The sequence below is a fragment of the Peromyscus eremicus genome, chromosome 1 (assembly GCF_949786415.1).
Source record: "Peromyscus eremicus chromosome 1, PerEre_H2_v1, whole genome shotgun sequence".
Lineage (NCBI taxonomy): Eukaryota > Metazoa > Chordata > Mammalia > Rodentia > Cricetidae > Peromyscus > Peromyscus eremicus.
In genome coordinates, this window is record NC_081416.1 from 169,740,900 (window position 1) to 169,756,502 (window position 15,603).

The following is a 15,603-nucleotide window of genomic DNA, read 5'->3' on the forward strand; positions in this document are numbered from 1 at the left end:
CCCTGGACTAAGAAAAAGAAAGAACCAAGGCCAAGTGGAACAGGTGTCTTCTCAGCACCTGAAGGTGGAAACAGGAAGATCAGAAGGTCCAGACCACCCTCTGCTACAGATCCAGGTCAAGGCTAGCCTGGGCTACCTCATGTAGAGGGCTACCTCATGTAGAGCTCCAGTCGAAGAAAGAAAGAGAGAGAGAGAGAGAGAGAGAGAGAGAGAGAGAGAGAGAGAGAGAGAGAGAGAGAGAGAGAGAGAGAGAATATCTCTAGGACCAGCTCCGGGCCAGAGGCACGCTGAGCAGAGCGGCGGGTGGGGACCAGGAGCGCGGGCTCCGCCTCCTAGACGCGGGTCCAGGAAACCCCTGGGGCGGACGGGTGGCCATGGGGGCCCGGGGGCGGGGAGGCGGGAGGCGGGCGCCGCCCCGGCTGACAAAAGTCCCTTCAGTTCAGTCGGCAGCAGGGGAAGTCCCGCAGCCCGGCGAGACCGCCTTCCCGTGCCGAGCTTGCCGCGCGCCCCGGCGTCTCCGGGCGGCCCGATGCCCCGATGCCCCGCGGGGGCCATGGACGAGGGGCCCGTGGACCTGCGCACCCGGCCCCCCAAGGGCACCCCGGGCGCCGCGCTGCCGCTCCGCAAACGCCCTCTGCGCCCCGCGTCCCCGGAGCCCGCAGCCCCGCGCGCCCCTGCCGGATCCCTGGACCCCCTGCGCAGCAGCTGCGACACCCTAGCTGTCCCTGGGCCCCCCCACGGCGTGGCCAGGCCCGAGGCGCTTTACTACCCGGGTGAGTAGCCTCCCCCGCGAGGGCCAGGGCCGGGTGGGGGCCACCTGAGGTCAGCAGAGCACAGGACACAAATAGATGGGGTTCCTGGTAGCAGGGACTCTAGGATGGAAGCTAGGAAACAGGTTGCAAAGCCCTGGAGCTCAGCCATGAGGGTGCCCAAGGGTCAAATGGTCTGCGGGGGGGATCAGGGGACAGTGTCCAGTGGCGCAGATATGGGATCCCAGAGACACGAAATTTCAGGATGGGAGGGACCAGACATTAAGGACTATGAAGAATTGTCACTCGGGCCTTGGAAACTGGGGTTCTGGTGTGCGGATATGTGGGGGCATAGAAACAGAACAGGGGTCTAAGGAGACTGGTACCTTAGGTTAAAATCTTGAGAACCGATATTTCAGGGTCATAGGGATCCAGAGAAAGGCGTTGGGGTTCTGAACACCCCCGTGTTTGGATCCCAGCTCTAAATGACACGTAGAGCCCCAAGGACCCCAATACTGCAGGTTTGGAGGAGTCGGGCAACAGAGCATTCTGCACATCCAGTTGTGCGTGTTCACAAGTGTCCCTGTGTCAGGTGGCCCTAGGGGCAGGCTTGGGAACTGAGGTTCTAGGAAGGGAACACAACCAAGGAATTCAGAAACTGAAGGACTTAGGTCCAAGGAAAGAGATTCAGGGTCCTGGGAAGGTGAGACTGCAGAAAGGGAACCCCAAAGCTGGTCAGATGGCAGGAAGGCAGGTACCCTTCTCCCCAACCTTTATATCAAGGAAGGGGCATCCCCCTGCAGTAACCACCTTCCTATCTGCTAGACACCCCAGAGTTGCCGCCGCTGGTTTCCTTGGGCCCTCTGGGTTCTGCAGCTGCTAGCCTATCCATGCTTCAGCATGAGGGCATCAAGCTGCAAAACAGGAGGCCTGCCTTGGCCTGATGAGACCCCATCCTCTGTTTTCCCATCTTTGCAATGGTCCTTCCCGAAAGTTTCATCTAAGAGGTTCTAGGGCCAAGTTTTCTAACTGTCCTGGCTCCCCAGACCCACTGTGTGTTTACTATACACCCAGCACCCAGATCTTTAGTCCATCAACTGCATCCTTCAGCTACAAAGTTACTCACAGTGTAACATTGTAACTGGGGTACCCCTGCCGGGTGGTGACAGGGCTCTCTCTGCCCTTAAAGGTCTCTTCTGTAGATGTAGAGGTCCAGACATTCATGAGAGAAGAACTCGTCATAGGAGGGAATGGGGATGAGGAGAGGGTTGGGGTGAGGGATGAAGGGTGCAGAAGTTGAGGAGGGGAGGGAATGAGAACGTGGTCTTGGGCCTTAAGGACCAAGTTTGAGGTGCTAACAGAATCTGGGATAGTCAAACGTGGTGATGCATGCCTGTAATCCCAGCACTTGGGAAGCTGAAGCAGGAGGATCTCCATGAGTTTAAGGCCAGTCTGGGCTAAAACATAGTGACACTGTTTCAAAGGCGGGGTGGGGTCTAGAGAAATGACTCAGTGGTTAGGAGCACTTGCTGCTCTTGCAGAGAACCTGGGCTTGTTCCCAGCATCCAGGTCTCAGAAAACCGTCTGTATCTCCAGTTCTGGGAACACAAGGCCCTCTTCTGGCCTCTGAGTGCTTCAGGCAGGCATGTGGTGCACATACATACATGCAGGCAAAACATTCATAGACAATAAAAAGTTAGTACAGCTCTTAAAAGTAATAACTAGAAAAAGTTCTTTAAAAGAAAAGAGGCCTTAGGGCAGGAGAGCTGGCTCAGCAATTGAGAGTACTTAGTGTTCTTGCAGTGGACTTGACTTCAGATCTCAGCATCCACATTGTGGGGACTTACAAGTCCCTGTAATCTCCAGTTTCAGGGGATCTGGCGCCCTCTACCGGCCTCCATGGGCACATGCACAAATGTGGTGCACATAAATACACTCAGGCACACACACATACGTAGAAAATTAAAAATGAGTAAATCCATATATATAAAGAGAGAATGTAAGTGAAGTGATGCAGGTCTATAATTCCAGCACTGAGGAGATGGAGACGGGGGATCAAGGGTTTGAGGTTATCTTCAGCTGCATATTAAATTCAAGGCCAGCCTGGGCACATGAGAATGAGAGCAGGGGATTTGGGGAGATGCCAAGACCTGAAGAGAGAAACCCCTAGCTGAGGGTCTGTGGGTTTGGCTTCACCTGGGTCTTCCCTTTGTCTCTGCTGTATCCAGGACCTTTGATGCCCATTTACTCTACCCCTACGGTGGGACCCCCCTTTCCGCTGCTGAACCTGCCTACACACCTCTACTCCAGGATGTGCCCTATGGAACACCCCCTTTCAGCTGACATTGCCCTGGCCACCCGTGCAGATGAGGATGGAGATACGTAAGTGACAGAGTGTGGAGGAGCCAAGCCCTCCATAACATGGGGACATCTGGCTCTGATCCACATTAGGATCTACCTCCAGACACTGAACAGGACCCTCCCTCTCTCTGAGCCTCAGTTTCTTCCTATGGAAAATGGGCACTTAAGAGCACTCATTGGCTAGGGCTGTTGTGGGGGTGGGAGACTGAACACTGCGCATGCTCCTTGCTTGCTCTAACAGGAAGTCACACCGCCAACCTCTCAATTTTTATCATAATCTAAAAAACGAGAACTATGTATCTTTCTTTGTTTTCAGTTTTTAAAATCGTATTTACATATATGGGTGTTTTGTCTGTGTGAATGTCTGCGCACCAGGTGCATGCCTGGTGCCTGAGGAGGCAAGCAGAAGGCACAGATCCCCTGGAAATGGAGTTACAGATGGTTGTGAGCTCCTGTGGGTCCTCTGGAAGAGCAGCCATCCCTCTTAACCGCTGAGCCATCGTTCCAGCTCCCACCCATTTTTGAGTCAAGGTCTCACTATGTGGCCCTAACTGGCCTGGGACTCCTGTAGCCCAGGCTCAACTCAAACTTACATAGATACGCCTTCATCCGCCTCCTGAGTGCTGGGATCAAAGGTGTGCATCACCACGCCCAACTCTGGGAACTGTATTTTATCTGCTGATTTTCTGGAGGTATTACAAAGTACATGAGAGATTTGAGTCTAGTGTGCCATATGTCCTGTATTCAGCAAACTCTGATTAGAGTTTAGGGTGGTGATGTCCACCTGTAAGCCTTGTTCTGGGGGAAGCTAAGGGTAGAGGCTGGAGAATTCACGAGTTCAAAGCCAGCCTGGACTACAGAAAACAAAACAAGTGGTTGGGGGTTGCAGCTCAGCACACACGAGACCAGGTTCCATCCCCAGCACCACAGAAGCCACTGAGTGTTGTTTAGCCTTGCTGTTTCTGTAGGGCGAGCCGATCCTGCCTGCTTTCAGGGTGTGTGCACACTCACATTCAGAGTGGAGCAGCACTCACCCTGGCCTGCTCCCAATCTTGGATCATTCCTATTCTAGTCCACGTCATTCTTTCATGGCCATAGCCCACTGAGCTGATTTCCCAACCCTCTGACTTATCTCTTGGGTATCTGCTAGGTCAGAGGAGGGTTTAGGCCTGGGCGGAGCATACAATGAAGGTCCCAGGCAATTGACTGCTGTTGTTCAACTAACCTGGGCACGAATCTCAGCTAGCTGTTTTCTCCCTCCCCTGTACCTCAGTTTCCCTCTCTGTAAAAACAGGAATTGTAAGTATGCACCTCTTTGGAGAAGATAAACTGTTTTGTTTTGTTGAGTAAAGGTCACATGTAGGCCAGGCTGGCCCGGAACTCACAGTCTAGCCTAAGACTACTTTGATCCTGCTCTCATCTCCCAGGGCTGGGATTCCAGACCTGCACCTCCATGTCCAGCTTTTTCATTTAAATTGAAACAGGGTCTCACTCTGGAAGGGAGTGGCCTGAAACTCACTATGTAGCCTAGGCCAGCTTATAACTCACAGCAATCCTCCTGCCTCAGCCTCCCACATACGGGGATTATCACTTGGCTGAAATGATTTTTATAAGGAACCCTCATATGGGAATTGGCTTGGGGTCTGGAATACCTAACCAGAGATCAACAGGCCCATTTGTATAGAGAAAGGGTGGATATGTGGCTGGATAATATGAAGCCTCAGTTTCTGTTTGGAAACCAGGCCTGGTCACAGACCTTTCACAATGATGTATACACAAGAGCACACAGAACAGGGCTGGACAAACAGTAAGCGCTCAATACTTGAGTAGGTAATGTTTGAGCAGAGCTGCCCTGGGGAGCCTGTAGGCTACCACGTGAGTTCAAGCAGGAGAAAGTGTCAGAGGTCCATAAAAGACTCAATAAACTCTAGCTGCTTCCCACCCCAGGGGCCAAACGCGGAGAAGGTTTCATTCGTAACTGTCCCCTGGGGTGAGTTGTCTGTGGTCTGGTAGCAGGGTGCAGCCTGCAGTCATAGCCCCTCCCCCCTCCCCCAGCCCCCCCTCCCACCCCCCCAACGCAAACACTTCTGCCTCAGCTGCCGGCTCGGGGAAATCCCTTCTCGCAGAACTTGACCGCAGCCCAGCTGCTCTGCCTCCCCCACGTCAGCACCCTTCACTCACTCCGGCGCTCCCTCCAACCTTAACCCCTTCCGCTGGGGCCGAGACTTACGGGAATGGGCAGCCGGCCAAACCCCAGCTTGCCTGCGCCAGCAGCACCACTTCACACAGGCTGGGGGAGGGCAGGGCAGGGAGGCTGGCCAGCGGACCCTAGGTCTAAATCCTAGAGAACCAGAGGCCTGTTGTCTGGACTTGGCTTCTTTGAGGGCAACAGGAATCTCAGGAAAAGTCAGCACGGTAGCTCAAGATTCTAATACTCCCAGCAAGTTCAGGGAGGGTCATCTCCAGCTTGAGGTTAGCCTGGGCTATAGATTAAGGCCATCTGGAGTCCAAAGATGTCAGAAACTGCAGATCTTTCTGCAAGAGACATGGGGTACATGCCTTAAGTCTCAAGGCAGGAACTGGGGTATAGAATTCCTCCATCTTCAAGGAGAATAAGGAAAGAGATGGGCGCGCGGGGTGGGGGTGGGGTAGTTTGGGGACCAGGCGCTTACACAGGTCTCATACACGAGTTTTCAGTCCTTTGTTCAAGAAAATTAATATTTCAGACAGTGGTGTGCATACCTGTAATCGGAGCACCAGAAAGGCGGAGGGTGGCGAGACCTTGTCTCAAAAACCAACAGTGGTTCCATGCATTTTAAAGAAAAGAGAGAGGATTTCCTTACGCCGGGGGAGAGTCTCAGGGGTCACGGCCCTCGGCTAGCCACGTGCACCAGAAATCAAGCAAACTTTATAAACCGATCCCGGATCGTTTGTAATAATGTGATCTCACGGGCTAGTGAAGCTGCCTGCCTGTGGGCCTGGAAGTGTGTCCCCCAACGAGGTAAAAGATTGGAGTATTGTGATCCTGTGTCCTCCAAGGAACATGGAAGAGAGAGGGGCTACTTGGGGAGGGGGAACCTCCCTGCTCAGTAGATTTATGGCAGTGTATTTCCGAAGTCCCAAGAAAGACCTTGGTATGGATGACCTTGGAATGGAGGGGAAACAAGCCAGCTGGGGCTGGGCCCAGTGAAGCTGCAAGAGGGGCCCTAGGACTGGAGGACTCGGGGTTCTGCCTCTCTCCTCCCCCACTGGGAGAGTGGAAGTTGGGGTGCCAGGGTATGGCCGGGTAGATCCCCAACTGGCCAGGCTTCCCTCCCCCGGGAGCAGGAAGCCCAGCCCCGCCCCGCAGACCTGTTACTGGAAGTCCGAGGGCTGGGCCGCCCCTCCCGTCCCCACTTCCTCCAGCCCCGCCCCACCCCCTGCGGCCCGCGCATTTATGGGAACTGAAGCCTGGACGGTTTCTCTGAAATCATTCGCTCCCTCTGCCCTCGTTTAACCCCGCCCGCGCCGGGAGGGACCCTGGCGGACTGCACACCTAGGGAAATGCTGCGAGGGGGATGCAGCGAATCCAAACTGGGAGGGGGCTCGGGGCTCGCCCCTCCCCCAGCATTTTCGATTTCAATCTGATTAACAACATCTGGATCTAGATTCAGGGATTCGCCCACTGTAATCTGTTCTTGCCTGTGGCGCTATTGTGTGAAGGAATGCCCGGCTACACAGGAGGCACTTTGCCCAGGCCTTCGCTAGGGAGCGCTGCTATCCAGTGTGCATTCCTGGAGGGATGAGCCCCTCCTCACCAAAGCCCCTGGGACCCTGAGATTTCAGCGCTCCCTCAGAATAATATGGGGAGGTGATTTGAACTGTGGATTCTGGATGCTCACTGTACCTTTCTGCTTTGGTAAGGATCTGGTTAATAAGAAGCAGTTGGCACGTGAGAAAGTAGATGCTTCATTAAAGGACTTTTTTTTTTTTTTTTTTTGTAGTGGTGAGAATGGAACCCAGAGCCTTGCAGGACCTAGCCTAGATTCTAAGCAGGGGCTCTACCACTGAGCCACAACCTCAGTCCCTCACTGGGGGATTCTAGGCAGGGGCTCTACCACTGAGCCACACCCCCAGCCACTCACTGGGGGATTCTAGGAAGGTGCTCTGTTGCCTTGCATCAAAAAAGCATTTTATTCATTATTTATTTATTTATTTATCTTTATCGATCTATCTTTATTTATTTATTTGTTTGTTTGTTTATTTATTTTGAGACAGGGTTTCTCTGTGTAACAGTCCTAGCTGTTCTAGAACTCGCTTTGTAGACCAGGCTGTCCTTGAACTCACAGAGATTCACCTGCCTCTGCCTCCCAAGTGCTGGAATTAAAGGGGTGTGCCACCACTGCCCTGCCAAAAAAACAAAACAAACTTTTTTTGGTTTGTTTGTTTGTTTTACTTCGTTTTTGAGACAGGGTTTCTCTGTGTAGCCCTGGCTATCCTGGAACTTGCTCTGTAGACCAGGCTGACCTCAAACTCACAGAGATCTGCCTGCCTCTGCCTCCCAAGGAGAAAGCCAGTCTCAAAAAGGAAGGTGGGCCGGGTGGTGGCTCACGCCTTTAATCCCAGCACTCAGGAGGCAGAGGCAGGTGGATCTCTGTGAGTTCGAGGCCAGCCTGGTCTACAAAGCGAGTTCCAGGAAAGGCGCAAGGCTACAGAGAAACCCTGTCTTGAAAAACCAAAAAAAAAAAAAAAAAAAAAAAAAAAAAAGGAAGGTGAAAGAGTGATGGGGCATAGTTTCTGACACCAACACACATGCGTGTGCACAAATGTGTACTCATACAAGGGCAAAACCGTGCATGCACACCACACTCACAGGAAAAGCAGAAAAAAGAAAACAATTAATAAATACAGTAGAGGGGGTGGGGGGATGGCTCAGGGAGCAGAGCGGCTGTAAGCAAGCCTAACAACCTGAGATTGATCCCCAAAACCCACACGGTGGGGGAAGAGAAATGACCTCTGACCTCCAACAGGTGCTGGGGCACATATGCACACACTCGTGCATACATGAACAATAAAGAGACAAATAAAGCCAGGTATAGTGGTGCACACCTTTAATCCCAGCACTGGGGAGGTAGAGGCAGGCGGATCTCTGAGTTTGGGGCCAGCCTGGCTTCCATATCGAGTTCCATGTCAGTCAAGGACTGAGATAGTGTGTCATATTATCAAATAATAAATTAATTAAAAACTTGAAAGTAAGGTGGAGAGCACAGAGGGAGACACTTGATGCACACACAGGAACACACACACCCGCATACACCACAACGCACACACAGCAACACACACACACACGCCTGCATACACCACAATGCATATACAGCAACACACACATGCCCACATACACCACAATGCACACACAGCAACACACACATGCCCACATACACCACAATGCACACACAGCAACACACACACACGCATATATGCCCACATACACCACAATGCACACACAGCAACACACACACACACCTGCATACACCACAATACACACACACACACACACACGCCCGCATAAACCACAATGCACACACAGGAACACACACGCCCGCATACACCACAATGCACACACAGGAACACATACACCTGCATACACCACAATGCACACACAGGAACACACACACCCGCATACACCACAATACATGCGGGCATGCAGTCTGCCCAATGCTCTCCCTCTGAGTCCATGCACCAACAGATACAATGCTCCTGTTTGCCCTCAGCTCTGAATGGCAGGCTGGGATTCCTGGGAAGAGGGCAAGTGCCTCAGTGGGGAGCGCACTGAGGAGTCTGAAGAGGGCTTCGGGGATCCCACAGGAAATGGCGAAGCTGATGTGGCCTTCCTAGATGGGAGAGTGGGTAAGTGGAGCAATGACCAGTCTCTAAGAACTGTTGCATGGCAGCTGCTCCCATCCCACAGGGCATGACCTTGAGTGAGCAGCTCTTCCCAGCAGAGCTAATTGTCAGGTTGTCAGAAACGGAAGGCTTCATGAGCTGGAGAATGGGTCCTTCACGTATGAGGACTGCTGAACCCAGCTCCAGAGCCAGGACCCATATCCCATGTGGCTCCTTCCTCCTTATTTTATTCTTTTTTGTTTGGTGGGTTTTTTGTTTGGTTTGTTTTGTTTTGCTTTGTGAGGCAGGGTTTCTCTGTGTAGCCCTGGCTGTCCTGGAACTCCTTCTGTAGACCAGGTTGGCCTCGAACTCACATAGATCCGCCTGCCTCTGCTTCCCGAGTGCTGGGATTAAAGGCATGCGCCACCACCGCCCAGCTTCCTTATTTTATTCTTCTGAGACAAGTGTCACTCTGCAATCCTGGCTGGCTTGGAGCTCCCTGTGTAGGTCAGGGTGATCCCCAAATCACTGAGATCTTCCTGCTTCTGCCTCCTGAGTGCTGGGATTAAAAGTTTGTACCACCACATCTGGGCTTTTCTCCTTTTAGTCAAAGTCTGTGCTCCACAGAAAGCCCTGGAATGTCTTCAGCTGGAGGCTGAGCCTGATGTATGGCAGAGACCTTACAATGAGTTCACATGTCCCACTTCCCAAATGAGGAAGCCACAGCTTGGGGAAGGCTGGGGAAGTGATCACACAGCATCCAGGGTGACCATTTGGGATGTGCTTAGTCACTGTGCGCCTGCTCTCTGTCAGGTACACCCTAGGCTCTGGGCAGGGAATGTCGTCCTGCTGTGGAGCAGACATTCTGATGGAGAGAATCAGACAGGACATGATTGCAAACTGCACAATGAGCCACAGAGCACATGGAGGCCAATGTGGTAGGGGAGGGGTGAGGGCATGCGAGTCTGCATGGAGGCCAATGTGTCCAGAGCAGAGGAAAGAGAGAGCAAGGAGATGGTAGATGACTTAGGGAGGCTGAGGCAGGAGGACTGCCCATTTGAGACCACTCTGAGCTACATAGGTAGACTGACACCCACTCACATAGGGCTTATCCATTTGTGATGTTTCCAAGCCCGTAACCGTAGCATTCAGGAGACAAGAGAATTACCATGAAGTTGAGGACATCTTGGGCCATTTAGTAAGATAAGAGACAACTTGAGTTATACAGTAACACCCTGTCAGAAAAAAAGTCATGTGAAGGCTGGGGGCGTGGCTCAGTGGTAGAGCCCTTGCCTAGAATCCCCCAGTGAGGGGCTGGGGTGTGGTTCAGTGGTAGAGCCCCTGCCTAGAATCCCCCAGTGAGGGGCTGGGGTGTGGCTCAGTGGTAGAGCCCCTGCCTAGAATCCCCCAGTGAGGGGCTGGGGGTGTGGCTCAGTGGTAGAGCCCCTGCCTAGAATCCCCCAGTGAGGGGCTGGGGTGTGGCTCAGTGGTAGATTCCCTGCTTAGCCAATAGAAACATTTTGTTTTGTTCCTAGCACACTAAAACCAAAAACTATCCAGTTTTTAAAAACTCACATGGGGCCTGTGATCAAGTGAGGATTTTGGAATGGAAGGCATATATCTGAAAACGTTCCTCTGATGTGAGGGGCTGACAGGGCAGGTGAAAGCCAGAGTGCCGGGTGGGGTGGGGTGGGGGCTATAATGATGCCAGAGGAAGCCAATTTGAGCTGTCCCAGGATGGTTGTAAATGACTGTACTCAGCTGGGTGGTGGTGGTGCACACCTTTAATCCCAGCACTAGGGAGGCAGAGGCAGCCAGATCTCTTTTGAGTTGGAGGCCAGCCTGGTCTACAGAGTGAGTTCCAGGACAGCCAGGGCTACACAGAGAAACCCTGTCTCAAAAACCCAAAACCAAACAAGCAAAAAGCCCGTACTCTGAACGTCCTTCCAAAGCATCCCACACAGCACTTTCAGCAGTCTAGAGAGCAGCCCCTAATCCCATGATTGCTCCTGTGTCCCCTCAGGCCTCTTCACATTGCTGTGGTCCAGGATAACATGGCAGTTGCCCTCCGGTTAGTCCTCCTTTTCCAGCAGGGAGGCCGGGAACTGGACGTCCACAACAACCTGCAGCAGGTGAGATGGGCTGGGGAGCCGGAATTGGGACTAAACAAAAGGCACTCCACACCCCAGCTTCCCTGGGGCTTTGGGAGTCCTGTTCCTGGGAAAGAGAAGTCCCAGAGGAGACATGCAGCAGGGAGCCAGCATCCAGGTCCTGGGAAGAGAGGGTACCGAATCTGGGCATGGTAGCATAAATCTGTCATCCGGCGTTTGGGAGACTGATCGTGAACTGAGCATAAACAATAGAGGGCAGGAGCCCAGCTGGCTCTGCAGGTAAAGGTGCTTGCCGCCAAGCCTGACAACCTGAGTTCGAAAACTCACTGCCTCAAGTTGTTGTCCACTGACCTCCACCAGTGAACCGTGGCACACACGTACTCACACATGCAGACAAAGTAAATATATAAAACGATTAAAACCAAACCAAACAAACAAAAGTCAGCATAGCCGCTCACTCCATTGGTCTCAGCACTTGGGAGGTGGAGGCAGGAACATCAGGAATTGAGGTCATCCTCATCTATAGAGCAAGTCTGGGGTGGGTCCACATGGGCTCCTTGACACCTTATCCATATCACAACATCTGTATCGAGGCAGACTCTGTGGGTTCTGAGGTAGACGCGGGGGTCTCGGCCTCTTGATTTGGGAGAGACGTAAAAGGCTTCCATTAATAGACTCAGAAAACCCGAGGTGCACGCACAGGAGTACTCTGATCGATCCCTCGCCGTCACTGTTCCCCAGACTCCACTTCACTTGGCTGTAATCACCACATTACCAGAGATGGTCCGGCTCCTGGTGACAGCTGGTGCCAGCCCCATGGCCCTGGACCGCCACGGCCAGACTGCAGCCCACCTGGCGTGCGAGCACCGCAGCCCCAGCTGCCTGCAGGCCCTGCTGGACAACGCAGCCCCGGGCTCCGTGGACCTGGAGGCTCGAAATTACGAAGGTGAGTCTCCAGAGGGGACCGGGTGAGATTGACAGCGTCCAAACACAGGCCGGGGACTGACTGCGGTTTCCCCTCCCTCAGGGCTCACCGCTCTGCACGTGGCCGTGAACACCGGGTGCCAGGAGGCTGTTCTGTTGCTCCTGGAGCGCGGTGCAGACATTGATGCAGTGGTGAGCCAGGGAGGCAGGCGGTGAGGGGCGTGGCCTTGCTTGCGCGGGGGTGTGGCCTAGGAGGCGGAGCTGGCAAAAGGCGCCAGGGTGGCCGAGGGTTCAAGTGTCTAACGCGCCGGAGGCTGGACCAAAGGGAGGGATGCTCAGAGCCTGCAAAGAAGGGGGTGACTGAGAGTCCTGCCCTCCCGCAGGACATCAAGAGCGGCCGCTCCCCACTCATCCACGCCGTGGAGAACAACAGCCTGAGCATGGTGCAGCTGCTGCTGCTGGTTCGTACCCATCTTTGGCTTCTCCTCCTCCCGCCCCACCCCTCGCCGCCTCTGTGGTCAGCTCAGCTGTCACCTCCGCCCCTGGCGAGGACCCCATTTTCCAGTTCAGACTCTGGTTACTACTCTGCCTCTGGCGATTCTTCCCTTCAACATCTCATTTGCAAATTCAAGTTTCTTTTCTTTCTTTCTTTCTTCCTTCCTTCCTTTCTTTCTTCCTTTTTTTCCTTTCCTTATTTATTTATTTATTTATTTATTTTTTGAGAAAGGGTCTCACTATGTAGAGTTGGCTAGCCTACAACTCCCTCTGTAGACCAGGCTGGCCTCAAAGTCAGAGATCTGCCTGCTTCTGCCTCCAGAGTGCTGGGAGGAAAGGCACATAGCTACTAAGTTTGTTTGATTTTTTGGGGGGGGGGAAGCTGAGGATCGAACCCAGGACCTTGTGCTTGCTAGGCAAGCGCTCTACCACTGAGCTAAATCCCCAACCCTGTTTTCTTTTTTTGTTGTACATAGGTGGTTTGCCTGCAAATAGGTCTGTGCACCAGGTGTGTGCAGTGTCCTCTGAGGCCAGAAGAGGGCGTCAGATCCCCTAGAACTGTAGTTACAGATGGTTGTGAGGTGCCATGTGAGTGCTGAGAATCAAGCCCTGCCCTCTGGAAGAGCAGATAGTGCTCTTAATCAGAGAGCCATTTCTTCATCCCTCAAGTTTATTTTCTTTTTTAAAAAATGAATTTATTTATTATGTATACAGTGTTCTGCCGGCATGCATGCCTGCAGGCCAGAAGAGGGCACAGAACTCATTATAGATGGTTGTGAGCTACCACATGGTTGCTAGGAATTGAAGTCAGGACCTCCGGAAGAGCAGCCAGTGTTCTTAACATTGAGCCATCTCTCTAGCCCTCAAGTTTATTTTTTAATTTTTTTGTTTCATTTTGTTTTGTTTTGTGTTATGTCTTGTTTTGTTTTGTTTTTGAGATAGGATCTCACTACATAGTCCTGACTATCCTGGAACTAACTCTGTAGACCAGGCTGGTCTTGAACTCAGAGAAATCTTCTTGCCTCTGCCTCTTGAGGGCTAGGATAAAGGTGTGTGTGCCATCATGCCGGCCCCTTTTTAAAATTAGACTTAGTCGGCCATATTGCAGAGGTCAGAGGACAGCCAATGTTGTCCTGCCAGCCTAGGCTTTAGCCTGGTTTGACCTTGTTAACCCTGCTTCTGGCTTTCCCCTTGTCCTTCTGTCCTCTGCACTCATTCCATCTACTATCTGGAAGCCTCCCCTCCTTGTTCCCCCCTTGAATGACTGGACCACAGTGTCCAGCTCTCCTAGCCTCCCTCCTTAGAGTCTCATGTAGCTGGAGCTGGACTTGAACTCACTTTGTAGCTCAGGTTAACCTTGAACTCTTGATCCTCCTGCATCCACTCTCCAAGTGCTAGGATTATAGGCCTATGTCATCTTTGACACTCCCCCCCCCCCCCCGCCGCTCCGCCCCCCAGTCCCCTGTCAAGAATCGTTCCAGGTTCTGGTCACCCGTGTGAGCCCCAGTTGTGACCACCTGTCCCCTTCCCCCAGCTGACCCAGGCCAGGTGAGGCCACTAGCCCGCGTGGCTCCTGACCGGAATGTCCCATCCCACAGCACGGCGCCAACGTGAACGCTCAGATGTACTCGGGCAGCTCCGCTCTGCATTCTGCGTCGGGCCGCGGGCTCCTGCCTCTGGTGCGCACGCTGGTGCGCAGCGGGGCTGACAGCGGCCTCAAGAACTGTCACAACGACACGCCCCTCATGGTGGCGCGCAGCCGCAGGGTGAGTGCGTCGGCCTGGGAGGGGTGTGAGCGTAGGCAGGCGAGGTAACAAAAGTGCCGGGGAGGGAGGCGGTGGGGGGGGAAACCGAGTCACGAAGCCGAGGAAATGCCTGCACGCCCTCAGCTGGACACCTTGCAGGGGGTGGGGGTGAGGGGTGTACGGAGGGAGGGAAGGAGGGCTGGGGAGGAGAGAGGGAAAGAGAGACTGAATAAAGGTTGGAATAGCCTCGGGTGACCCTCATTTTCCTACAGGTCATTGATATCCTAAGGGGGAAGGCCTCCCGGGCTGCCTCAGGGTCACAGCCCGACCCATCCCCAGACCAAAGTGCCGCCACTTCCCCTGAGAGCAGCAGTCGTCTCAGCTCCAACGGTGAGAGTCTGCCCTGGGGCGCTCAGGACCCTGGAGCCAGCTCAGCCGGCTTCTCCCCGCCTAACCCTGGTCTCTTCCTCCGCAGGTCTCCACTCCTCGCCAAGCTCCTCACCCTCACTGTCTCCCCCGAAGGACCCTCCTGGCTTCCCAGTGGCCCCCCAAAACTTCTTCCTCCCGACTACATCTCCACCTGCCTTCCTGCCCTTCCCAGGGGTCCTCCGAAGCCCGCCTGTGCCCCCGTCCCCAGCTCCAGGAAGCAGCTGAGACGGATGGGGGGGCAGACCCGGACTCATGAGGAGGGGCCTCCCTGCCCTGTGGGGACCACTCTTCTGGAACCTGTGAGGACCTTGTTCTGCTTCCCCCCAATCTCCAGGACCAGGTCTTGCACGAGCACCTACTACTGAGCACAGATAGCTCTGATCTCACCCCTTGCCCAGGACTCTCAGTCCCATTATTCTCAGGCACCAGGTACCCCGTCTGGAATCTACTAGATGATTGATTGATTCTTGGTTCCGTCCCAGGAGTGGAGGAACCAGAGGACAGCCCCTCCCCTGCCCTCCTCCACCCTGAGGAACCAGGAGGAGCACAGGGGTCTGGGGCAGCACTGATCACAATGTAAATTATTAGGTTTGGGTCAGATTTCTTTTGTAATAAACTATTTTTGTACCATATCCCTTGCCTTGGATCTGTCCTAACCAGGTATGGCAGAAGTGTGCCTGTGAGTGCTCACCTGTGCACTGAGTGGCCTTGTGTCCCAATGCCGTTGAGAGAGGGCGCTGGGGCTGGTGATGGCTTCGGAGCTAAAATGAGTTACTAGAACATTGTGGCATCTTCCCTGGGGATGCTGTGGGTGTTTCTGAGGAACTCAGCAATTTGTGGGTCACTGTGGGAACCTCAGCTGACTGTGGTGTTTGGGCTTTAAAGAAACATAGATGTATATAAATATGTGTATATAATGAATGTAAA

At 53.5% G+C, this 15,603-nt stretch overlaps 1 protein-coding gene, 1 long non-coding RNA gene and 1 other non-coding gene across 4 annotated transcripts; 1 reads left to right on the forward strand and 2 right to left on the reverse strand.

Annotated features, from left to right (window-relative positions):
• The first annotated feature begins 529 nt into the window (after positions 1 to 529).
• Bcl3 (BCL3 transcription coactivator) lies at positions 530 to 15,308 on the forward strand. Its single transcript, XM_059280616.1, has 9 exons — positions 530 to 773; positions 2,978 to 3,131; positions 10,996 to 11,104; positions 11,825 to 12,029; positions 12,111 to 12,199; positions 12,391 to 12,468; positions 14,101 to 14,268; positions 14,520 to 14,637; positions 14,723 to 15,308. The coding sequence occupies exons 1-9, from the start codon at positions 530 to 532 to the stop codon at positions 14,899 to 14,901; spliced, it is 1,344 nt and encodes a 447-aa protein (XP_059136599.1). The 3' UTR covers positions 14,902 to 15,308.
• LOC131925329 (uncharacterized) lies at positions 11,483 to 14,243 on the reverse strand. 2 transcript variants are annotated; one of them, XR_009383222.1, is made up of 2 exons: positions 14,081 to 14,243; positions 11,483 to 12,349 (listed from the first exon to the last, which is right to left on the reverse strand). It is a non-coding gene; the product is annotated as an uncharacterized LOC131925329 (long non-coding RNA). The 2 variants fall into 2 exon arrangements; XR_009383223.1 differs by having other exon boundaries at positions 14,042 to 14,243.
• Positions 12,877 to 12,948, reverse strand: Trnaa-agc (transfer RNA alanine (anticodon AGC)). The gene has a single exon. It is a non-coding gene; the product is annotated as a tRNA-Ala (tRNA).
• Positions 15,309 to 15,603: the final 295 nt, after the last annotated feature.